The 18,864-nt window shown below is 41.8% G+C and overlaps 1 protein-coding gene across 1 annotated transcript; it reads left to right on the top strand.

Moving 5' to 3' along the window:
• The first annotated feature begins 408 nt into the window (after window positions 1-408).
• LOC129323502 (olfactory receptor 1086-like) lies at window positions 409-1,359 on the top strand. The gene has a single exon (XM_054970039.1). It carries the CDS (start codon window positions 409-411, stop codon window positions 1,357-1,359), a length of 951 nt encoding a protein of 316 aa, XP_054826014.1.
• The last annotated feature ends 17,505 nt before the right edge of the window (window positions 1,360-18,864 follow it).

Below are 18,864 nucleotides of genomic sequence, written 5' to 3'. Positions count from 1 at the left end.
AAAGGATTGCAATGTTAAATAGGTTCCATGCTGGTAAAACTGAACAAAGGGCTATTTCTAAGAATCATCGTGTGAGTAATTCATATGAATGAATCAACAGTTGCTTGTTAGAAGTCAGTTCCATCTAGAAATGTATTGAATGCGTAGGCATCTTAGCTGTGAACAGGCAATTAACTAAAATTCTGAGTGATTGCAGCCATTCATAACTGAACAGGTGTCTTGCTATCTGCTTTTGTTCCTGGGTCTGAATGCACACATCATAAAATGAATTTTGGAATTGCCACATATTGTGATAATGCATGGAATTACTTAGATCAATTTTTCATTATTATTTTATATCTGTTTCCATACTGGTACATTTTATTTTGATTTTAGACCTTATTCTTAGAGGATAATCCTGCTGAAAGAATGCAGGAGGCAAATTGGACCCAAGTGTCTGAATTCATTCTCTTAGGATTCTCAGATCGATTGGAAGTGCAGTTAAGTTTTTTCTTGCTCTTTCTACTCATTTATCTACTGACTGTAATAGGAAACCTGGGTATGATTGTGCTGATACAGACAGATTCCCTCCGACACTCTCCAATGTATTTTTTCCTTACTAACCTGTCCTTCATTGACATGTGCTTCTCCTCCTGTGTTACACCCAGGTTTCTATATGATCTCCTCATGAGCAGGAAGGTGATTTCATATAATGCATGTGCAACCCAGATGTGGTTCGCTGCCACCTTTGCCACAACAGAGTGTTATCTTTTAGCTGCCATGGCTTATGATCGCTTTGTGGCCATCTGTAACCCACTGCTTTATCCAATCATCATGACCAAAAACACCTGTGTCCAGCTTGTGTTTTGTTGCTACCTGGTGGGGATTGTGATTTCAATTGTTCATACTGCTAGTATATTCAATCTCTTTTTCTGTGGCCCCAATGAGATCACCTCTTATTTCTGTGACATTCCCCCTTTGCTACGACTCTCCTGCTCAGAGAATCATGTTTCCCAGACAATACTGTTTGTCCTTGCTGCTTTTGTTGTGGTATTGAATGCAGTTATTGTTCTCATCTCCTATATCTGTATTCTTTCCACCATCTTGAGGATGAGGACATCCACAGGCAAACGAAAGGCCTTCTCGACCTGTGCTTCACACCTGATGAGTGTTGTTCTGTACTTTGGGACAATGATCTTTATGTATGCTCAACCTGGAGGGCTTGAGGCAGTGGAGCAAGACAAAATAGTGTCAGTTTTCTATACCATTGTGATCCCCATGCTTAACCCTGCTATCTACAGTCTGAGAAATGAGGAGGTGAAAAAAGCCCTGAAGAAAAAACTGAACAAGAAAATCTGTCTTCATCAGCCAAAGTTTTGAGGCACCACTTTATGCTGACTGCAACAATTTCACCCAGTGCTCCTCTTTAGAGATGGGCATGAACCAAAATACGACCCCAAAAAACCCACGAAACAGGCTGATTCGGGGTTCCCGAACCAGGGTTCATGGAAGCTCCTTTTCCAGAATTTCCACAAACTGTATACTGGTTCATTGGGTTGTATTTACAGGGGCAGTTTTAATGGCCATTTAAACTGCCCCTTTAAGGGGCTTGCAAGGGCAGGTCCCTTTAAACTGCCCAAACCCCAGCCCCCTACCCCCCTATCCACTCACCCCCCGGCCCCACACTTACTAGGCCCACAGAGGGATGGAGGAGGCTGAAAACGGCCTTGCTGCCCCTCAAATGGCCGTGCCATGCGTGGCCATTTGACGGGCAGCAACGCCGTTTTCGGCCTCCTCCACCCCTGCGCAGGGCTGCAGAGGGACGGAGGAGGCCATTTTTGGTGCAGGCCCACAGAGGTATGGAGGAGGCCGGAGGAGGCGCCACAGGGGAAGGTAAGTGTGGGGCTGGGGCAGGGGTTGGGGGAGTGGGGCTGGGGTGCTGGGGTGCTGGGGTTAGGGCAGTTTAAAGGACCCTGCCACCGGCAGGTCCCTTTAAACTATCAGCTGGCAGTCAGCGGGGGTGATCCCCTCCGCTGCCTGCCAGCTGATAGTTTAAAGGGACCTGCTGCTTGCAAAGCAGGAAAGGGCCCTTTAAACTGTTAAATGTTGTTTCTCTGCTGCTGCTAAGCGGCCGGAAAGGGGCATTTAAACCCCATGAACCACGAACCATGAACCACTGGGTCGTAACTGGCCCCAGTTCCATACCAGTTCGTGGGTTTTGGTCCGTTAAAATCCATGAACCACGAATGTCATGGTTTGTGGGTTTTTTTGGTCTGTGCCCATGTCTACTCCTCATCTTCTGGCTCCTCCAATAAAAGCAAAGCCTGTTTATTCAATGTATTTTATGGCTAAAACATGTATTATACTGGATATACATTAGCTACATTCTTCAGACAGCCTTTTCTTTGTAGTGCCCTCTTTTAGGATTCAGCATACGTTACAGGATTTTTTTGTGGTAAGTACAGTCCTCTAGTATGTCTTACAGAAAGCATATGGAGAGTGCCTGGACTTGTTGCATTCATGACGGCATGTAAGATTATTTTATATCAGAGAGCAGAGACTACTTTGTTTTGACATTTTTGTCCAAATTTTCAACGTGTTAAAATAAATCTTGTTGATCAATTGTTATGTTTTTGTGTACTTGGATCTTTTGTTGTTGTTGCTGTTTTAGCTACCTTAAGGAGATCAGTCAGGAATCAGGATAAAGATATTTTACATAAACAGAGTTCTTCAAAAGGTCTTTGGGCATTGTATGGTTATGTAAAGAAGATAGAGGTGTAATATTTGCTTGCAAATTTGGTCATGGTGCCAAAACTTTGGAATTCTCTCCTCAGGGAGATTCATCTGCCTGTCTCAATCTTTGTCTTCCTCCAGAGGGTGAAGACTGTTTGTTTGGTTTGGAGCACCCTCAGTATTAAACCTCCCTTATTGTTATATGTTTTTGTATTTTTATTGAATTATTTATCTTATATATACTTTATTTTAAATGCTGTTTTAATGTTTTGATATTCACCACGTTGGGGGCCCTATTTGGGTGGAAAGGTGGTATAGATTTTTTTTAAAAATAATAATAATAAAATAAATGAAATAGTCAGAAGATGTAGTTATAGCTATTAGCTTCAACAGCTTTAAGAAAGGATTATACAGATTTATGGAGGAGAGGATTTAGAGTTGCCAACTCTGGATTGAGAAATTCCTGGAGATTTGGAGGTGGAAACTGCAGAAGCCAGAGTTTGGGAAAGGGAGGTAGCTCTGCAGGATACAATGCCATAGAGTCCTCTCTCCAAAGCATCCATTTTTTCCAGGGCAAGTGACCTCTGTAGTCTTGAAATCCATTGTAATGCTAGGACATCTCAAGGCCCAATCTGGAGGCTGGCAACCCTAAGAGTGGTATTAGCTGTGATGGCTAAACAAAATCTTCATGTTCAGAAACAGTGAACCAACAACAAGAAAAGATTGCTTGTAGGCTTCCTGAAGGCATTTGTCTACTGGGAAAAACAGGTTGCTGGACTAAATGGACCTTTGGGTCTGTTCAAGCAGAGTATTTATGTTGTTACAATTCCTTTGCAGAGAATCTTCGGTGGTGCTCACAGTTCCCTTCTCTATAAAGTGTCTGTCTCTTCTCTCTACCCCTGTCCCTTTACTCCTTTCCTTCCATGTTTTCCCTGAGAACCAGTATCAAGTTCTCAGCATAGCATCGACTTTGGGCAGTGTTCTTGGTCCAGCCTGAAGAGGCAGGTGGCCAGGAGGCTTGGTGGGAGAAGTAGCTGGCCAGCCCAACAGCACTGGAGGTGGCTTATACAGCACCACACCTGTATTAGGAAGCAGGCTTGGCCTAGGCCCAAAGACACAGGTGCCAAGCAAGTAGGAGGCACTATTGGGGATAGGGTTGTCATTCCCCTGCCGGGGGTGGGGGATCCTCAGATCCCACCCTTTCCCCCCATGCCCACTTACGTGGCTGGTGGGGGGGGCACGCTCCCTGGGTAGCTCCCTCCCCAGACAGGGGGTATACTCCCATGCTGCAAGAACAGGTGGCGGCAGCAGCAGCAACAGCAGCAAGAGCAGGCTCTCGCTGCAAGCGTGGCCACTCACTCTCACTGCCATCACTGCTGCTGGCTCTTGTTGCCGCTGCTGCTGCCGCCTCTGGCCGCTGTGGCCCCTGTGCACCAAATGAGAGTGAGTGAGTGGGTGAGCAGCGGTGGTGGCAGTGGTGGCAGCCGCACTCTCAGCAAGAGCCAGCAGCAGCAGCAGCAACAAGTGTCCCCTTTGACCCGGGGGTGCCCTTTGACCCCACGTGATGATGTCTCTCGTGGAAGTGATGTCATCTCGTGAGCCAGAAGCGTGTGCATGGAGAAAGGAAGCCAGGGTAAGTACTGGCTCCCAATCCCTCGCCAGGAGACTACAGGGACCTGGGGATCCCCTGTCAAGTGGCTGCAGATGGCACCTCATATCACCTGCCCTAAAGATGCAAGCACTCAAGAAGCATGTGTGGGGGAGGCAGCTGGCCAGCCCTGCCCAGGACACCCTGTGTGGGTCAAGAACTTTTATGGGAAAACCAAATGGATTTCAGGGTCGTTGTTATAACAAACTGGACCACTCTCTTACACAGTCAAGGTGGATAGAATTGTTATGAGGTGACGTGTAGACTGTTTCCTGTCTCCCACAGTTAGGAAGCTCTAACTGCTCCTTTAGCACTACCAGGATAGCCTGAGTTTCTGAATGCTGAGGTGACTAGTGCAGGAAATGATGTTTTGGAGGCGGATTCTCCCACAACCTTTGTAGCCTCATCTGACTCAGAGTTTCATGATGGGGTTGTGAATTCTCCATCTGATGGTCCTCCTGACCCTGCAACTGTTCCAGAACTACCTGAGCCATTGCCAGCCACAGTAGTGTTGCTTTCACCCTGCAGATCAAAGAGTCTCAGGCAACATTTTGTGAGAATGGACTTGTAGAATAATCCCATCCATGGCTGACTGCCGAGACTGAGCAATCTACCCCATATCTATGGTTATTTGCTCATTTTATTTGTACAGATCTTTTGACTTTTTAACATTCGTTGGGGGAAGGGTTGTGATAACCTAAGGGCTAATCTGCTTTGTGGGAGATATACAAGATTGGTGGAGCAAGGTTAAAACAGTTGGAATAGAAACAGTTCAGTATGCCTGGACACTGTAGAACCAGACTGTGCAACTATGTATTTGTGTGATGCCTCTCTTTGGTGTCTTTCACACTGGGACTTTAAAGCGTTTCAGTACCTGCTCTGCCTCCTATGTTTGCAAGGGTTTCACACTTGAAAGGTAGTTATGGGACACAGTACTGCTCTTTGTCCACAGCATCCCTGATTTTTCTCCCTGCAGACATATCGTGATATTATTTTTGAAGCTGCAGCTAAGTCATGGCTGGCCCAATTTATGTCAGCGTGAACACTTTTGTCCTCTTTTTGTTTCTCTTTCCCTCCCTCCTTTTCCTTGGGAGCTGATTGGTCTATGCAAAATTAACCACTCTCACCCTCCTCAGTTCTCTAAACTTCTTGTCCACCATTTTTATCAGTAAAGCAAGGTAAGGGTCATTAGGCTGCTTCTCCATTGGCTTCCTTCCTCACGGGTTTGCACGTACTCTGTTATTTGTTTTTTCAAAGCCAGGAACCATTCCTAACCTTGATGCTTATTCCCTGCTGGCTTTAAAAGTCAGGAAAGGGTTAAATGGCTGTTTCCCCCTTCCTCCCTCTAGGGTATGTGCACTCTCTTTCTCTTTTTAAAGCTAGGAATGGTTTATAGTTGCTGTGTAAAAATGTTACTGCTTTCCTGTTAAGCCAGGAAAGGGTTAAATGGCTGCTTATCCCTTCCTCCCTCAGTGGTATGAGTTCTCTCTTTTATTTTTATTTTCAAAACCAGGAAAGTGTTGTATTTGCCTCCGTCTGAGAGAGCTTTTTGGACTTTTCCTTGCCACCTGGATACATAGCGCTTATAACCTCTGTATATAATGGTTCATGTATACTGATATATATTTGCTTGGTTGCTGCTATATCATGCACTTGCACTTTTTAAGAATGTGCAATAATATGTAAGTTTACTACAGCACCTTAGCAATAGCACTTTATGTATACTTGGATAGAAGCTTACTTATGTTATAGCACATGTATAAATTGTAATTCCAGCAGTGATAGGAAGTCCTCATTTTTTTTTTAGTGTACTATTAGGTATCACTGTGTATGTTATTTAGGTTATATGTAGTAGCATTAAATAAGAAACTGACACATAATTTTTGTTAAAAGGTTTATTAGTCAGTACAGGTGAGACTCCTTGCTTTGGTTGTTAGGAAAAGGTTAAATGGCTGCTTTTCCATCCCTCCCATTAAAAAACCCAAGCCTTTTTGCACAGCCCTTTGCAAAACAAAGCAGCAGGGAAGCTGCCCAGAGGGAATGAACCAGCAACATTTTAACCCTTTCCTGCCTTGGCTTTAAAAAAAAAAGAGAATGGAACAAGCAGGAAAAGTATATGTTTTCCCCTAGAACACCACCACCAATTGCCTCTCCAGTGGGCATGGGACAGCCCAATCAGCAAATACAGGTGGGGGATGGATTCCAACATTGCTACGTTACTATGCATGCTCAAAGTTTTTAAAAAAAATGAGTAACTTGATTTGCAAAGCCCTGAAAGCTCAAAACTGCACCGAGGTTTCAAAGCCAGACTAAAATGAAAAGCAAAAGCCCAAAACGAAACTGCCTCAGACAGTGTGGAATGTGGCCGTGCCATGCCGAAGCCATTGCGATGGGAATGAATACTCGTAAATGGCAGTTTAAACCGTAAGTGCGAAAGGGGCCTTTGTCTGATCTAGAAGCTTCTATTTAACTCCTCCTCCTCTTTCTGTGCCTATTCTTGCATTCCTGCTGGCTTGCAGAGCTCTCCTGGGCAAGTGAGCCGAGAGTAACACCCATACTCCCATTCACATGCAGGCAGATCAGCTGGCCACTTGTAATAGAGGATAGTGTTATTTAGATAAAGTTTCTATGCTTTATATATTGTCGAAGGCTTTCACGGCTGGAGAACAAATGGTTGTTGTGGATTTTCCGGGCTGTATTGCCGTGGTCATGGCATTGTAGTTCCTGACGTTTTGCCAGCAGCTGTGACTGGCATCTTCAGGGGTGTAGCACCGAAAGACAGAGATCTCTTAGTGTCAAACTGAGAGATCTCTGTCTTTCGGTGCTACACCCCTGAAGATGCCAGTCACAGCTGCTGGCGTAATGTCAGGAACTACAATGCCAAGCCTATGGCGATACAGCCCGGAAAATCCACAACAACCATCATTTCTATGCTTCTGCTATTTCAAGAAGGCAAGTGAATGCGAATCAGTCTCAATAAAAATAAGTTTTCTTTGTTGCAATACCAGCTTACAGAGTGTTTCACCACGCATGATTCCACACTTTCCTAACCATGCAACTTTACTACAACTAATAAATATCTCCAATAAAAACATTATTAAACTTGGCTGTGTCTGTCTGGTTTCTGTTCCAAATACAGCTTACAATAGCCCTGTTCATACCATCTGTCTTCCCCTAGTTGCCTCCACTTCCCTAGCTCTTTCTTCCTAATTTTCTTCTGTTTCTGACATCTTGTTTTCATCCCAGTCCCCTTGCTTATAGGAACCTCCTGTTCCTACTTACCCTCCCCCACATGAATCCAGCAAAGGAAGCAGGTGTGTTTATCCCAATGTTTAGCATTAAGGATGATTCAGGTCTCCTCTGCTTTGGCTCACATTGTGATCTCCCATTGTGAGTGCAAGGAGCTGATTTTTCATTGGGCACTTTTGCTGTTCATGTGATGCTCTAGCCTGTTCCATGGGTTCAAATAGTACCATACAGTGCAATTGGCAGGGTTTCATACGTGTGCATACTTACATATCCCAATGGGAGTCCTAGTTTCTGCTTCTCTGCCATATCTCATTGCTGTGCACCACTGCCACTCCACAGTAGAGTTTCAACACTGCCACAGCAAATGCTGGGAGATTTGGAAGAGGGATGCCTGGGGAGGACTTTTTTGGATGATGTAATATCACTCCCAAGTGACATTCTAGGCTACTTCCCCTAGTCTCTATAGTCTTTACCATAGAGAAAATATTGAGGCCATGTTTCCTCCCAGTCCTCAGTTCCTCAGGAGTGGGAAATAGAGGCTGATGGCTGGTAATATTCTGTCCCAGGCAGGTAAACAGGAAGCTGATTCCACAGCAAATTGTCTAAATAAATAGTCAACAAAGCTGTTATTCATTTAGAGATTATAACTAAATAAGGTGTGTTTTTTAAAAGTCTGTACTGTTTGATATACATTTAAGTCTATTATTAATGTTAATGATTATCTGTTTGGATCAACAGCATTTTGGGCATGTATATTGGGTGGGGGTACTGAGTGATCTGTGTACACTGACAACATGACCCAAAAATACTGGGTAATGATTATATGACTATTTCGCAGGCATCCAAGAGGGCCCCAAATCATAAAGAAATGAAAGTTAGCCACCGCAAGTTCTGTGCAGAGAAAAAGCTGTTCATCATATTACTTGAATTTATTAAGCTGAAGTCAGCTCCTCTATGCCTTCTCCAAGTAGGCATAAAGGGGAGGAGTAGAGAGAGTGGTCTTTAAAAACACTTTTATTGCAATAAGAGGAGAGGATTTTCCTTTTAGCCTACCAATCAAATTTGTATGGACGATATAAAGTGGGCTTAACACTACTCTGCTCATGCAGATCTGATTTAGAGGTATTACCTCTTAAGGAATGTGGTCATCTGGCTCAAGCTTTCCTACTGAAGGGTTTGGAAAAGAATTTAATAATTATTAATGTATATATTCCTCCCTGTACCGATAAAGAAACTTGAACTGATTAAGACTCTATCTTAGAGTTCCTTGAGGATCTTGAATGGAGATTTCCAGCCCCGGAAATGATTGTACCTGGTGATTTAAATGCTAGAGTAGGCGAGAATGGATTAGACTTGGCAAAGAGTCTAGGATTAGACCCAGATGAGGCTCTCCCTACCTGTATGTCTATTCCTAGACACTCTAAGGATACCCACATTAATGATGCTGGAATCTATCTAGCCCGTTTGTGCATTCGGTTCAATCTGGTAATATTGAATGGTTCTTTCTGTCATGACCTTCTGGGGGAATTTACCTTTGCCGCTAGACAAGGGTGTAGTGTGGTAGATATATGCTGATCCCCCCCATCTCTTATGGGACAGGTGAGTTCATTTAAAATTGGGGAGCACTCATAAAGTGATCATTTCCCCCTGATACTGGCTCTTGGCCAGTTTCTCTCCCTCAGGAGTCAGGACACTGATGGGGCTAATTATGGGAAGGAGGAAAACAGGATTCCTAGAATTCACTGGTCACAAAAAGTGGCTTGCAAGGCTGTAAGATTTCTTAATTCAAACATTCTAGCAGAATGCATTGCTCTGTCAAGGAAGTCATCCCACACTTCAGAGTTAGTTTATTTATATGACAGAATCATGAGTCAGCTTTTGGATGCCCTTGGGGCGCAATCAGCACAACAGCAAGGTCATAAGGAGTTAGGTACACCAGGGTGGTTTGATAATGAATGCTTAAAAATGAAAGCCCAGGTGCGTGCCGTATACAAGCAGTATAGAGAATTGAATTTATCAAGACCACCATCAATCTATCTTGAGCTAAAGTATCAATTAAATCAAACCCTTAGAAACAGACAAAGAGCTTTCATACAGAAATGTTGGGATCTTCTTCTTCAAGCCACAATAAATAATGACACAAAGAAATTCTGGGCTTTGGTCTCAGACTCGTTGGATAAGAAGGTGGCCTTAAATAGTCCTCCTGTTACTGCAAAGAAGTGGCATGATTACTTTCTGTCAATCTTCTATAAAAGTGGAGTTAGCTTATCAGAGGAAACTCCTCTCAATCTGGGTGATTGCCCTGAATGGCCTCCGGTACAGGCTGAGGAAGTAGAATTCCTGATCAAGCACCTGAAGCCAGGGAAGGCCCCCAGGCCTGATGCAATTCCACCTGAATTGGTCAAGGCATTCTCAGAGTGGTGGGCTCCCTTTTTGGCCACTCTGTTTACTGAAATAGACAGGACAGGGTTAATGCCGGATGCTTGGACAAATGCAACATTGGTGCCAATATTCAAAAAAGGGAATTACCAACTCCTGAGTAATTACAGACCCATTAGCCTCCTGTCAATTGCAGGGAAACTTTATGCAGGACACTTAGCGAATAAACTAAGTGCTTGGGTGTCAGAACGGCAAATTTTGGGACCAGAACAAGTTGGATTCTGTCATGGGAAATCTACTCTAGATCACTGTGTATTGCTAAGCCATCTTGTGAATAAATATAAGGAACTGAGGGTCTCCAAACTGTTCATGGCCTTTCTAGATCTCAAGGGTGCTTTTGATTCTGTTTCAAGAGAACTACTTTGGAAGAAGCTTATAAGTGCTGGTATTGATAAGAGATTGTTATTTTTGATTAAAAAGTTACATCAAAACACTATGTGTCAGGTTAGATGCTCTTGCGAAGGAGATCTAACCCCCAAAATTGCAATAAATATTGGGGTGAACCAAGGCTGTATTTTAGCCCCACTATTATTCAATCTCTTTATAAATGATCTGGCTCCCTTTCTGGAGGATATAGATGGCCACACCCCAAGACTCGGGGCAATCCATGTTCCACTGCTTTTATACACAGATGATGCAGTTTTACTTTCTCTCCCACCAATCGGTTTGAAAAGATTATTATCACGCTTTCATGATTATTGTGAAATAAACAAACTGACCCTGAATTTTGAGAAATCGAAGATCATGGTCTTTGCAAAAACATGGAAACCTTTAAAATGGAATATAAGAGGTAACAGGATTGAGCAGGTCAAAAGTTTTTGTTACCTAGAAATCTATTTCAATTATAGAGCAAGCTAGGTTCCGCATAGGAGGGAATTGATAAAATCTGTGAACTGCAATGTGCTCATTCGCTTCTTTTTCACCAAGGGTAATTAATTTATGCTGCAGCTATCAGAGTATTCAACCACAAAATTAGTGCAGGACTGTTTTATGGCGTACCAATATGGATTATGGCTTTCAACAAGGAAGTAGAAAGAGTACAATCCACCTTCCTATGGAAAATATTGGGCCTTCCCATGTGTGTGTCTTATGCGGCCATCTGCCTTGAAACCAATCAAAGACTCCTTGAGACTAAAGCATGGATTAATACTTTCAAATTTTGGTTACATCTACATTTTAAGAATAATGAGGATAGCCCCATCTTTCACATGCTGATGGAGTCAGCATGTCATCCATGTGGTTTAACAACATAGAAAAAAATGAACTCAATAGGGGTTAGTATTGAAGATTTATTTTCCCTCACAGAAAAATCAGCTTATGCACAGAACAGACAAAGACTCCTTGACATCGAGATTCAGAATCTCAGGAGTCTTGCAAAAGGCAGATGTTCACCCCTAGGTTTGGGGTTTTTACCCCATGGGTATAGGGCAGAATATCTTACTTGTTTAATGGCCCCATATTATCACAGAGCTTATTCGTTAGCTCGGTTTAATGTGCTACCCCCTGCAATACTTTATGGGAGATTCCATGAAACGCCATATGCTAACAGGTTATGCACTTGTGCTCAGCGAGACATAGAAACCCTGGAACATGTTTTTTTGTATTGTACTTATTACTGTGATATATGTCCCGCACTCGACCCGCTGTTGAGAGAGCAAATTGGAAAATCTGAAAAATGTAAAGTTATCTTCCTATTGGCTACTCAGAACCAAAAAGTTATTGAAACTAGTTTAATTTTTGTATCTTGCATCTATGAGGCGAGATGTGTATTTGTAGACTGAGTTCTGGTCGTGTTGAGTGTTTTTGTTAATATGGATGTAATGCCAATAAAGGTTGCTGCTGCAAGAGGAGAGGAGAACCCTAGGCAAGTTGATGCAAAAAAAAAATGGTTTCCTCTGCCCCTTCCCTGAGCAGAACCTTTATAGCACTTATGACATCAGAACATCAGTACAATTAATTATTATATGATTGGTTGTCAGTTATGTTGCAGTAAGAAATTTCAACATGCATGTCACTTTTTTAAGGTGTAGAATCAGCTCAATATGCATGCTTGCTTTTGCTGTTACCTCTAAGACAGAGCCTGAATTCTTGCTGTCAGCATCTAGTATAAGTAAACACAGCTTCTCAGAGTCACTAAGCTATTATGAATTGCTTATGTTAAACACATATTAAGAAAATACTGCTTATTAGGGCCTTTATAAGCTGCAGACTGCTTTAGTAAGCATATAGCTTGCTTGAATGAACCAAAATACTGTTTTACCAGGGATTCAAATTGGACAGTGGTTAGGTAAGGTGATCCGAAGTTCAACTAACATATGATCACAACTGTTAAAAAAGTATGGCTGACTATCAAACATGTTTGGCACAACATTTTCAGCATCCCTACTGTCAGTGATATTTGTAACACCATGCTTTCCTACCCTCTCTCTCACAAGCCAGCTGTATAATTCTCATGTCAAAATAAATATAAAATCTGTGTGAAATTAATTAATATAAATGCTTAACTAAATTTTAATTATAATCCATAGATAATAAATATAATAAACCTCTAAACTGACTAAATAATCTAAGAACTCAGTAAATACAATTTATAAACCCTTATATATTTATATACTCCGGGGGAGGGGGACCATTCCAAGCCCTCCACCATATACTAACAAAATACATCAAAAGAGAGATTCTAATTATTAGGTACTGAGATTTCAGCTCATAGTAACTGCGATTTCAGCTCAAGGTAACAGCTTTATTGAAGACTGGAAGCAGGCAGACACAGACAGGCTCAACAGTAGCGAACTATATACATACAAACTCCTCCCCTTGTTCAACCAACAACCAATAGGCACACGTAAATAGAATCCTTAGTTTGCATTAACTATATACAAAGTAACTTATTTACAGTACAGTGATTGGCCTTTATTCTATGGCACGGATTGACTGTTGCCAGCAGAAAACAGCCAATAGCAATGATGACTTCAGGAGCCTTAGCACAGACAGAAGCTAAGCCAATACATAACACTAATTACCATAAACAACAGCTCCATCAAAGAGAATCATATCAACTGTGAAAAAAAGATCTGCTTTCTAAGCAATGCTCACAGTTTACATACGATTTCCACAAATCAAAGCTCCGTTTGTGTAATTTTTATCAGCTGCAGAAAGTCAAAGCAATAATGCCAAATAGAAGTATGCAGCTTGAGTGTAATAGCTGATCTTGACTGACTGACAAGATTCCTAGATAAAATTAATCCCATTTCACAGTCTTCGTCAGAGTATACATATCTACACAAGAAGCTTACTATGGAGTCCAATTCCTTTAACACATATCGTTCACAAATCTTCAACTAGTGAGAAAAACGGAAGTTTAAGATTTTCCTGGGACAATGCAAGACTCTCCTTCTCATGTAGCAGATGGCTGTTCCTGGAAGCTAAATATCATAGCTTTGCCCATCCCCCAGTGGAGGCAGGCAATCCCGCACTCCCATCCCCTGCCCTCCTCCACCATTCACCTAGCTGGTGGGGGGGGGGAGGCAGGGGAATGGGCCTCCCAGAATGTGTTCCCAGCATGGTGCAATAATGTCACTCCTGGGAGTGATGTCATCGCACAGGACCCAGGAGTGCTCCCACGCATCATGCTGGGCTGCTTTGGGCCCCAAACAGGCCAATTCTTTGAGAATCAGCTTGGTGCAAAGTGAGGGAGCACTCCCAGGGTCTGTGTGATGACATCACTCCCTGAAGCACAAAGCACACATGCAAATGTCCTCAAGGTGAGTGCCGGGTTCCCCCCTCCCACTGGGAGGGTAAGGAAACCTGGCAACTCTAACATGTCATGATTGACACTGAAGTGCAATGTCTTTTGAAGTTCAAGGCCCAGGACAGTTGGCCCAGTTGGCTCTGTCAAGGGAACACTGCTGCCTTCAGGCTTGTTTGCATCTTATCAGTTTGTTTGTAAATTGTTGTTTGATTTCTATGACAAGTCCATCTTCTACAAAAGTATGTTGTACAGATGGCTGCTTTCTTGCTCCATGTTACTGTGAGGGGTGTGCTTTCACCTTTTATGACTTGTATTGGTTCATGCCTACCTGATCCACAGCTTGTGCCATGATACAGCTGCTAGTCTTTAAGGGACCACAGAATATCTGAACTGTGTAGACGCAACTATTTATTTGGCTCTTTCAACACTGATTGCCTCCTCCCTGTGACAGTTGAAAAGCCTCCAGTGTGCTTTACTGAACTGAGAGATACTTATTGTCACAGATTAGGTTCTGAAGTAGTGATTTAATGTGATGTGAATTCTGCCTAAATTCCAATTAGCTCATCAAGGGATAATTGGCATGTAGATCTATTGCTAACCAATGGCAAATCTCTAAGGCCCACAGCTGAAGTTAATAAATTATAGGCATAGAGTACTTCCCATCAGAGGCTTTAGTGCCACTACAAGTACCTTCTACAATTTACCTCCTGAGATAGCCAAAAGTATGACTCGTGTCTTCCAATCTTGCTTGTGACAATATGAAGTACTGTTGCTAGTTCTAGGCTAGTTGGAAAAGCGACACCAAATGGATCAGCAGGCAGCACTCATTTTAGAAATGATAGGTCTGACATGGGCTGTAAGCTGAATCCCTTTCCGCTTGCAAATAGTTCCTGATGAATAATATATTTTAAATGATTTTGAATGACTCTTCCTTCTGTGAGCAGGAGCAAGTTGGACAAATGCAATACATCAATAGGATTGGCACCTCACTTCTATAATAGCAACATAACAGCACCTGGAAGACCAGCCCTGGTGGGTGCTTAAGGTATGCTCTCTGTCTCTGATCCTAGCTTTCCATGTGATCATTATACTTAACTTGTTTGCCCATACAGTAGGAATAGCAATAAAATTTCCTTTGTGGCTGAATAAGGATTTGAGTACTCTAAGGGCTACATTGTACTACCTGTCACGTAACATGCTAGCCTGTATAACTTGCAGAAGATATTTGCTAAATATGTTTTTCTCCTACTGACTTCCAACGCTTAGGGATTATCACTATTCTTCTCCCACTTCACATCCAGTTTTAGAGTTTTGAGTGATGGGAAAGGATGAAAAAAATGAAGATTACAAAGAAGAGAGAAACTAAACTTATGTTGTCCTGGAGCTGGTAGACTGAAAACTAAAGTTTAAAGCAAGAACAAAAGCAAATGGAACTCCCAAATGAATTTAGAATGAGAGATTGACTAAGCATCAGATCAATGAAAGGAGGTCAGAATGCTAAAATATGGAAATCAGAAAAGTCCGGTCAGCCTGCCTGAGCTAGTTGTGGAAGAAGATAGCATAGGAAGAGGAAATCTTCTTTGTATTTATACCCTGGAAGAGTGGTCTGTTCTTGGAGGATATGATAGTATCCTTGATAAAAGGCCAAACTGCACTATCTTCTTAGATGCATTCTACTTTCTCTCACAGGAATGAATGTATCTTCATAAGAATTTGCTCACTATCTGCAGTTTTTGAAAATATTTATTAAAAATAATAAGCCATTTAAAAATGTTCACAGTTAGTGAAGATTGGGGACCCCTTTTTAGTCAAAATGTTTTTATTATTAATCAAGTACCATTTCAGCCCTGATTCGATGAACAAAGAGTCCTCTTTTAGCAGAGGATTACCAGTAGCTTGAGATCTGGAAATCTGTGTGCATAATTTATTTCAACAGCGGAATATTGCATTTGAGTTTGATGGTAAATTTTGGGTTTTTTCCAGTGCAGAATTCTGTACATCCTGTTTAGATTTCTTCTTTGACCCAGGAAAACAAAGCAAAATGTGGAAAAATCACTTGTGCATGTTGCATATGGAAAATCTTGCCTTATGTGTTCTGGTGATGTCCTTGAAGAAAGTCTGAACAAAATGAAGAAAATTGGGTACTTTTTGAATAGCCAACTACTTGAATATCATTCAGAACCAGATTTTAATGACATAAAAAGGATGCAAGAACAAGCAACCATCACAGCTTTGTTTACTTTTTAGAAGAGGCAAGCCGCAGCATTAAACACAAGCAAACCATGTTAGAATAAGCCTTGTTTTCAGCATGTTTGTAGAATTGCCAAGGCCTGTTAGTGTGTTTTAATGGCTACCTGGCAAAAGAAATGTAGTTGTTGCTATACTATTCAAAGTATTACAATCCAGCTATGGGGAAGGCTCCCAGGTCAGTGATGGGGCACATATTTCACATACATAAGGACTTGGGTTCAATATCCACCATGTCCAGTTAAAGGATCTTATCTAACTTGATGTGCAGGTATTGGACAATGGAAGAGACTTGAGAGCTAAGTATTACATACTCCTCTGGTCTCCCGTAACATGCCATTATTGGAAAATCCATAAACTTTCATTTATAAGACTGTTACTGGGCATCTCTACTTTCTTAAATAAGACACATCTCTTTTACTGGTTTGGACATTCCAGAGCTAAGGCTTCAGACTATTTTATCAGATACTATGTATCCAATCCCATTTTAAAGAAATTAATGGATTAATGGAAATTAATGATGTGCTCAATGGCAATGCTAATGTACAATTACTTGTTCTTGGCCCCACTTCCTATTTGATAGTCACCTCACCCTCCTTCTCTTTGAACAGCCTAGAGCCCAAGAACTGCCAGGGATACCGTGATTGAGTGGCAGTGTCTTCCCAAATCAAATAGAAGGAGTAATGCATATGGGGAAGATCTTGCCTCACTGCTTCAGAGGAGACATGGAAAAGGCAACACTTCATGGAAGCTAAACAATCTGTGAATCTAATTACAGAATAAACCTACAAAATTTTTCTCATCCTGCTATATACTTACAGTCTAATCTTACATAATTTATGAGTAAGTTTCACTTTATTCAGTAGATTTAATTTGAAATAAGCATGTAAAGGATTGGATTCTTAAGATTTTAAACTCCCTACTTTATTTCCATTTCTTTGTAATCATTACAAAATGTGGTTATAAATTTCTCCCCTTACCCATGCAACTCTGTGGCCAGAAAGCCAAACATTCCAATCTAATAATGCACAATTATAAGTATCTAATGTATTATTCTTAGTGGGTTTAAGCAAGAAACAATTCACGAGTGCTGTGGTAACAGGAGTTTTGCCAAGGCGTCTTCTAGATTTCTTTAACTGGTAAATATTGTTTGAGACATGTGGGTATTCAGCTTTCCCCCGCAGTCTGGCATTCTGTTGTCTCATCATGTATGTTTCTTCAGTCTCTGAATGCTGTTTTTTTAAATAACTCCCCATTAACATTGTATGTGTTTTCTGATTGGCTGTGGAAATGTGTGATTTAAAACCTTTATCGAAACTATGGGCAGAATAATTTGGGTTGCACTGTGAGAATTAGAGTTTATTTGCCTAGCCTAGGTAGGAAGTTGCCATGGAGGCTTGAATGGATCTTGCCTGCTGAGTACCTGTATAACATTGCAGGTTTAAGACTGTTGAATTAACCTGTGATTTGGAGCAAATCTGCATAACCATTCCTTTGATCCAGCTGTGTCTGATTTATGGTCTGTGACTGCCCAGCTCAAATCTTTTGGAATATTGTCCCAGAATATGATGAATTGTATTTGGATATTTGCCACAGTATTCACAAAACCAGTTCAAAATTCTAAAATTACTAAAAGTCAGCTTCAGTTGACCTCATTAGGTACAAATGAGGGAACTTTATCTCTTGTTATAAAAGCAAAACCACCTAAAACACTAAGAATAGTTCTGTTTTTAAAGTGCATTGGAGTAAGAATATAATAATAATAACTTTGCTTTTTTATGGCTCTTCTAGATAGATTAGTGCCCCACTCAGAACAGTGAACAAAGTCAGTGTATTATTATCCCCACAGTACAGTTGGGGAGCTGGGGCTGAGAGGAGTGGCTCATGGCAGTTGTGGGATTCATAGAAACACTGAGTTGTTGGGGATCCCATGAGTCATCTTGTCCAACCTATTGCACAATGCAGGAAATTCAGAGCTACCTCCTCCCATTCCTTGCTGCTCTATGCCCAGAAGAAAGTTAAAAACCTCCAGGATCCCTGGCCAATTTGGCCTAGAAGAAAATTCCTTCCTCATCCCAAAGTGGCAATCGGTATTACCCTGAGAGACTAGCAATGACTCACCCCTTCATGCCCCCCTCTCAATCTGCCTAAATTCATATTGAATCATAGAATCATCATTGCTGTTAGGTGCCCATCAAGCCTCTTCTTAAAAACCTTCAAAGAAGAAGAGCCCACCACCTCCCCAAGGAAGCCTGTTCCATTGAGGAACTGCTCTGTCAGGAAGTTCTTTCTAATGTTTAGCCAAAAACTCTTCTGATTTAATTTTAACTTGTTGTTTTTGGTCCGATCCTTTGGGTCAACAGAAAACAACTCTTCTCCATCCTCTATGGAATAGCCCTTCAAATACCTGAAGATGGCTATCATATTATCTCTCAGTTGTATCCTCTCCAGGCTGAACGTATACAGCTCTTTCAGACTTTCTTCATTCCTTTCCTGATTTACGGCCCAGCCACTTAACCAGTGGTCCATCTAGTCCAGCATCCTGTCTCACACAGTGGCCAACCAGTTACTTTAGAAAGCCAACAAACTGGATATAGAGGCAGAGGCCTTCCTTTGATGTTGTCTCCTGAGTCCTGGCACTGGTATTCAGAATTTACTGCCTCTAAATGTTGAGATTATTATCCTTGATGTGATTCCCAGAATGGTGAATTCTATTTTTTTCTTCCCTTGTGTCTTTCTGTCTTTCATTTCCCTTACTCTCTCTTTCTTCTGATTCTTCCTCTGTCTCTGATGCTGATTATACACATGCACCAAGAAC

Source organism: Eublepharis macularius, chromosome 2 (genome assembly GCF_028583425.1).
Source record: "Eublepharis macularius isolate TG4126 chromosome 2, MPM_Emac_v1.0, whole genome shotgun sequence".
Classification (NCBI taxonomy): Eukaryota; Metazoa; Chordata; class Lepidosauria; order Squamata; family Eublepharidae; genus Eublepharis; species Eublepharis macularius.
The sequence above is the reverse complement of the archived record's forward strand: the minus strand, read 5'-3'. Positions and strand labels throughout refer to the sequence as shown.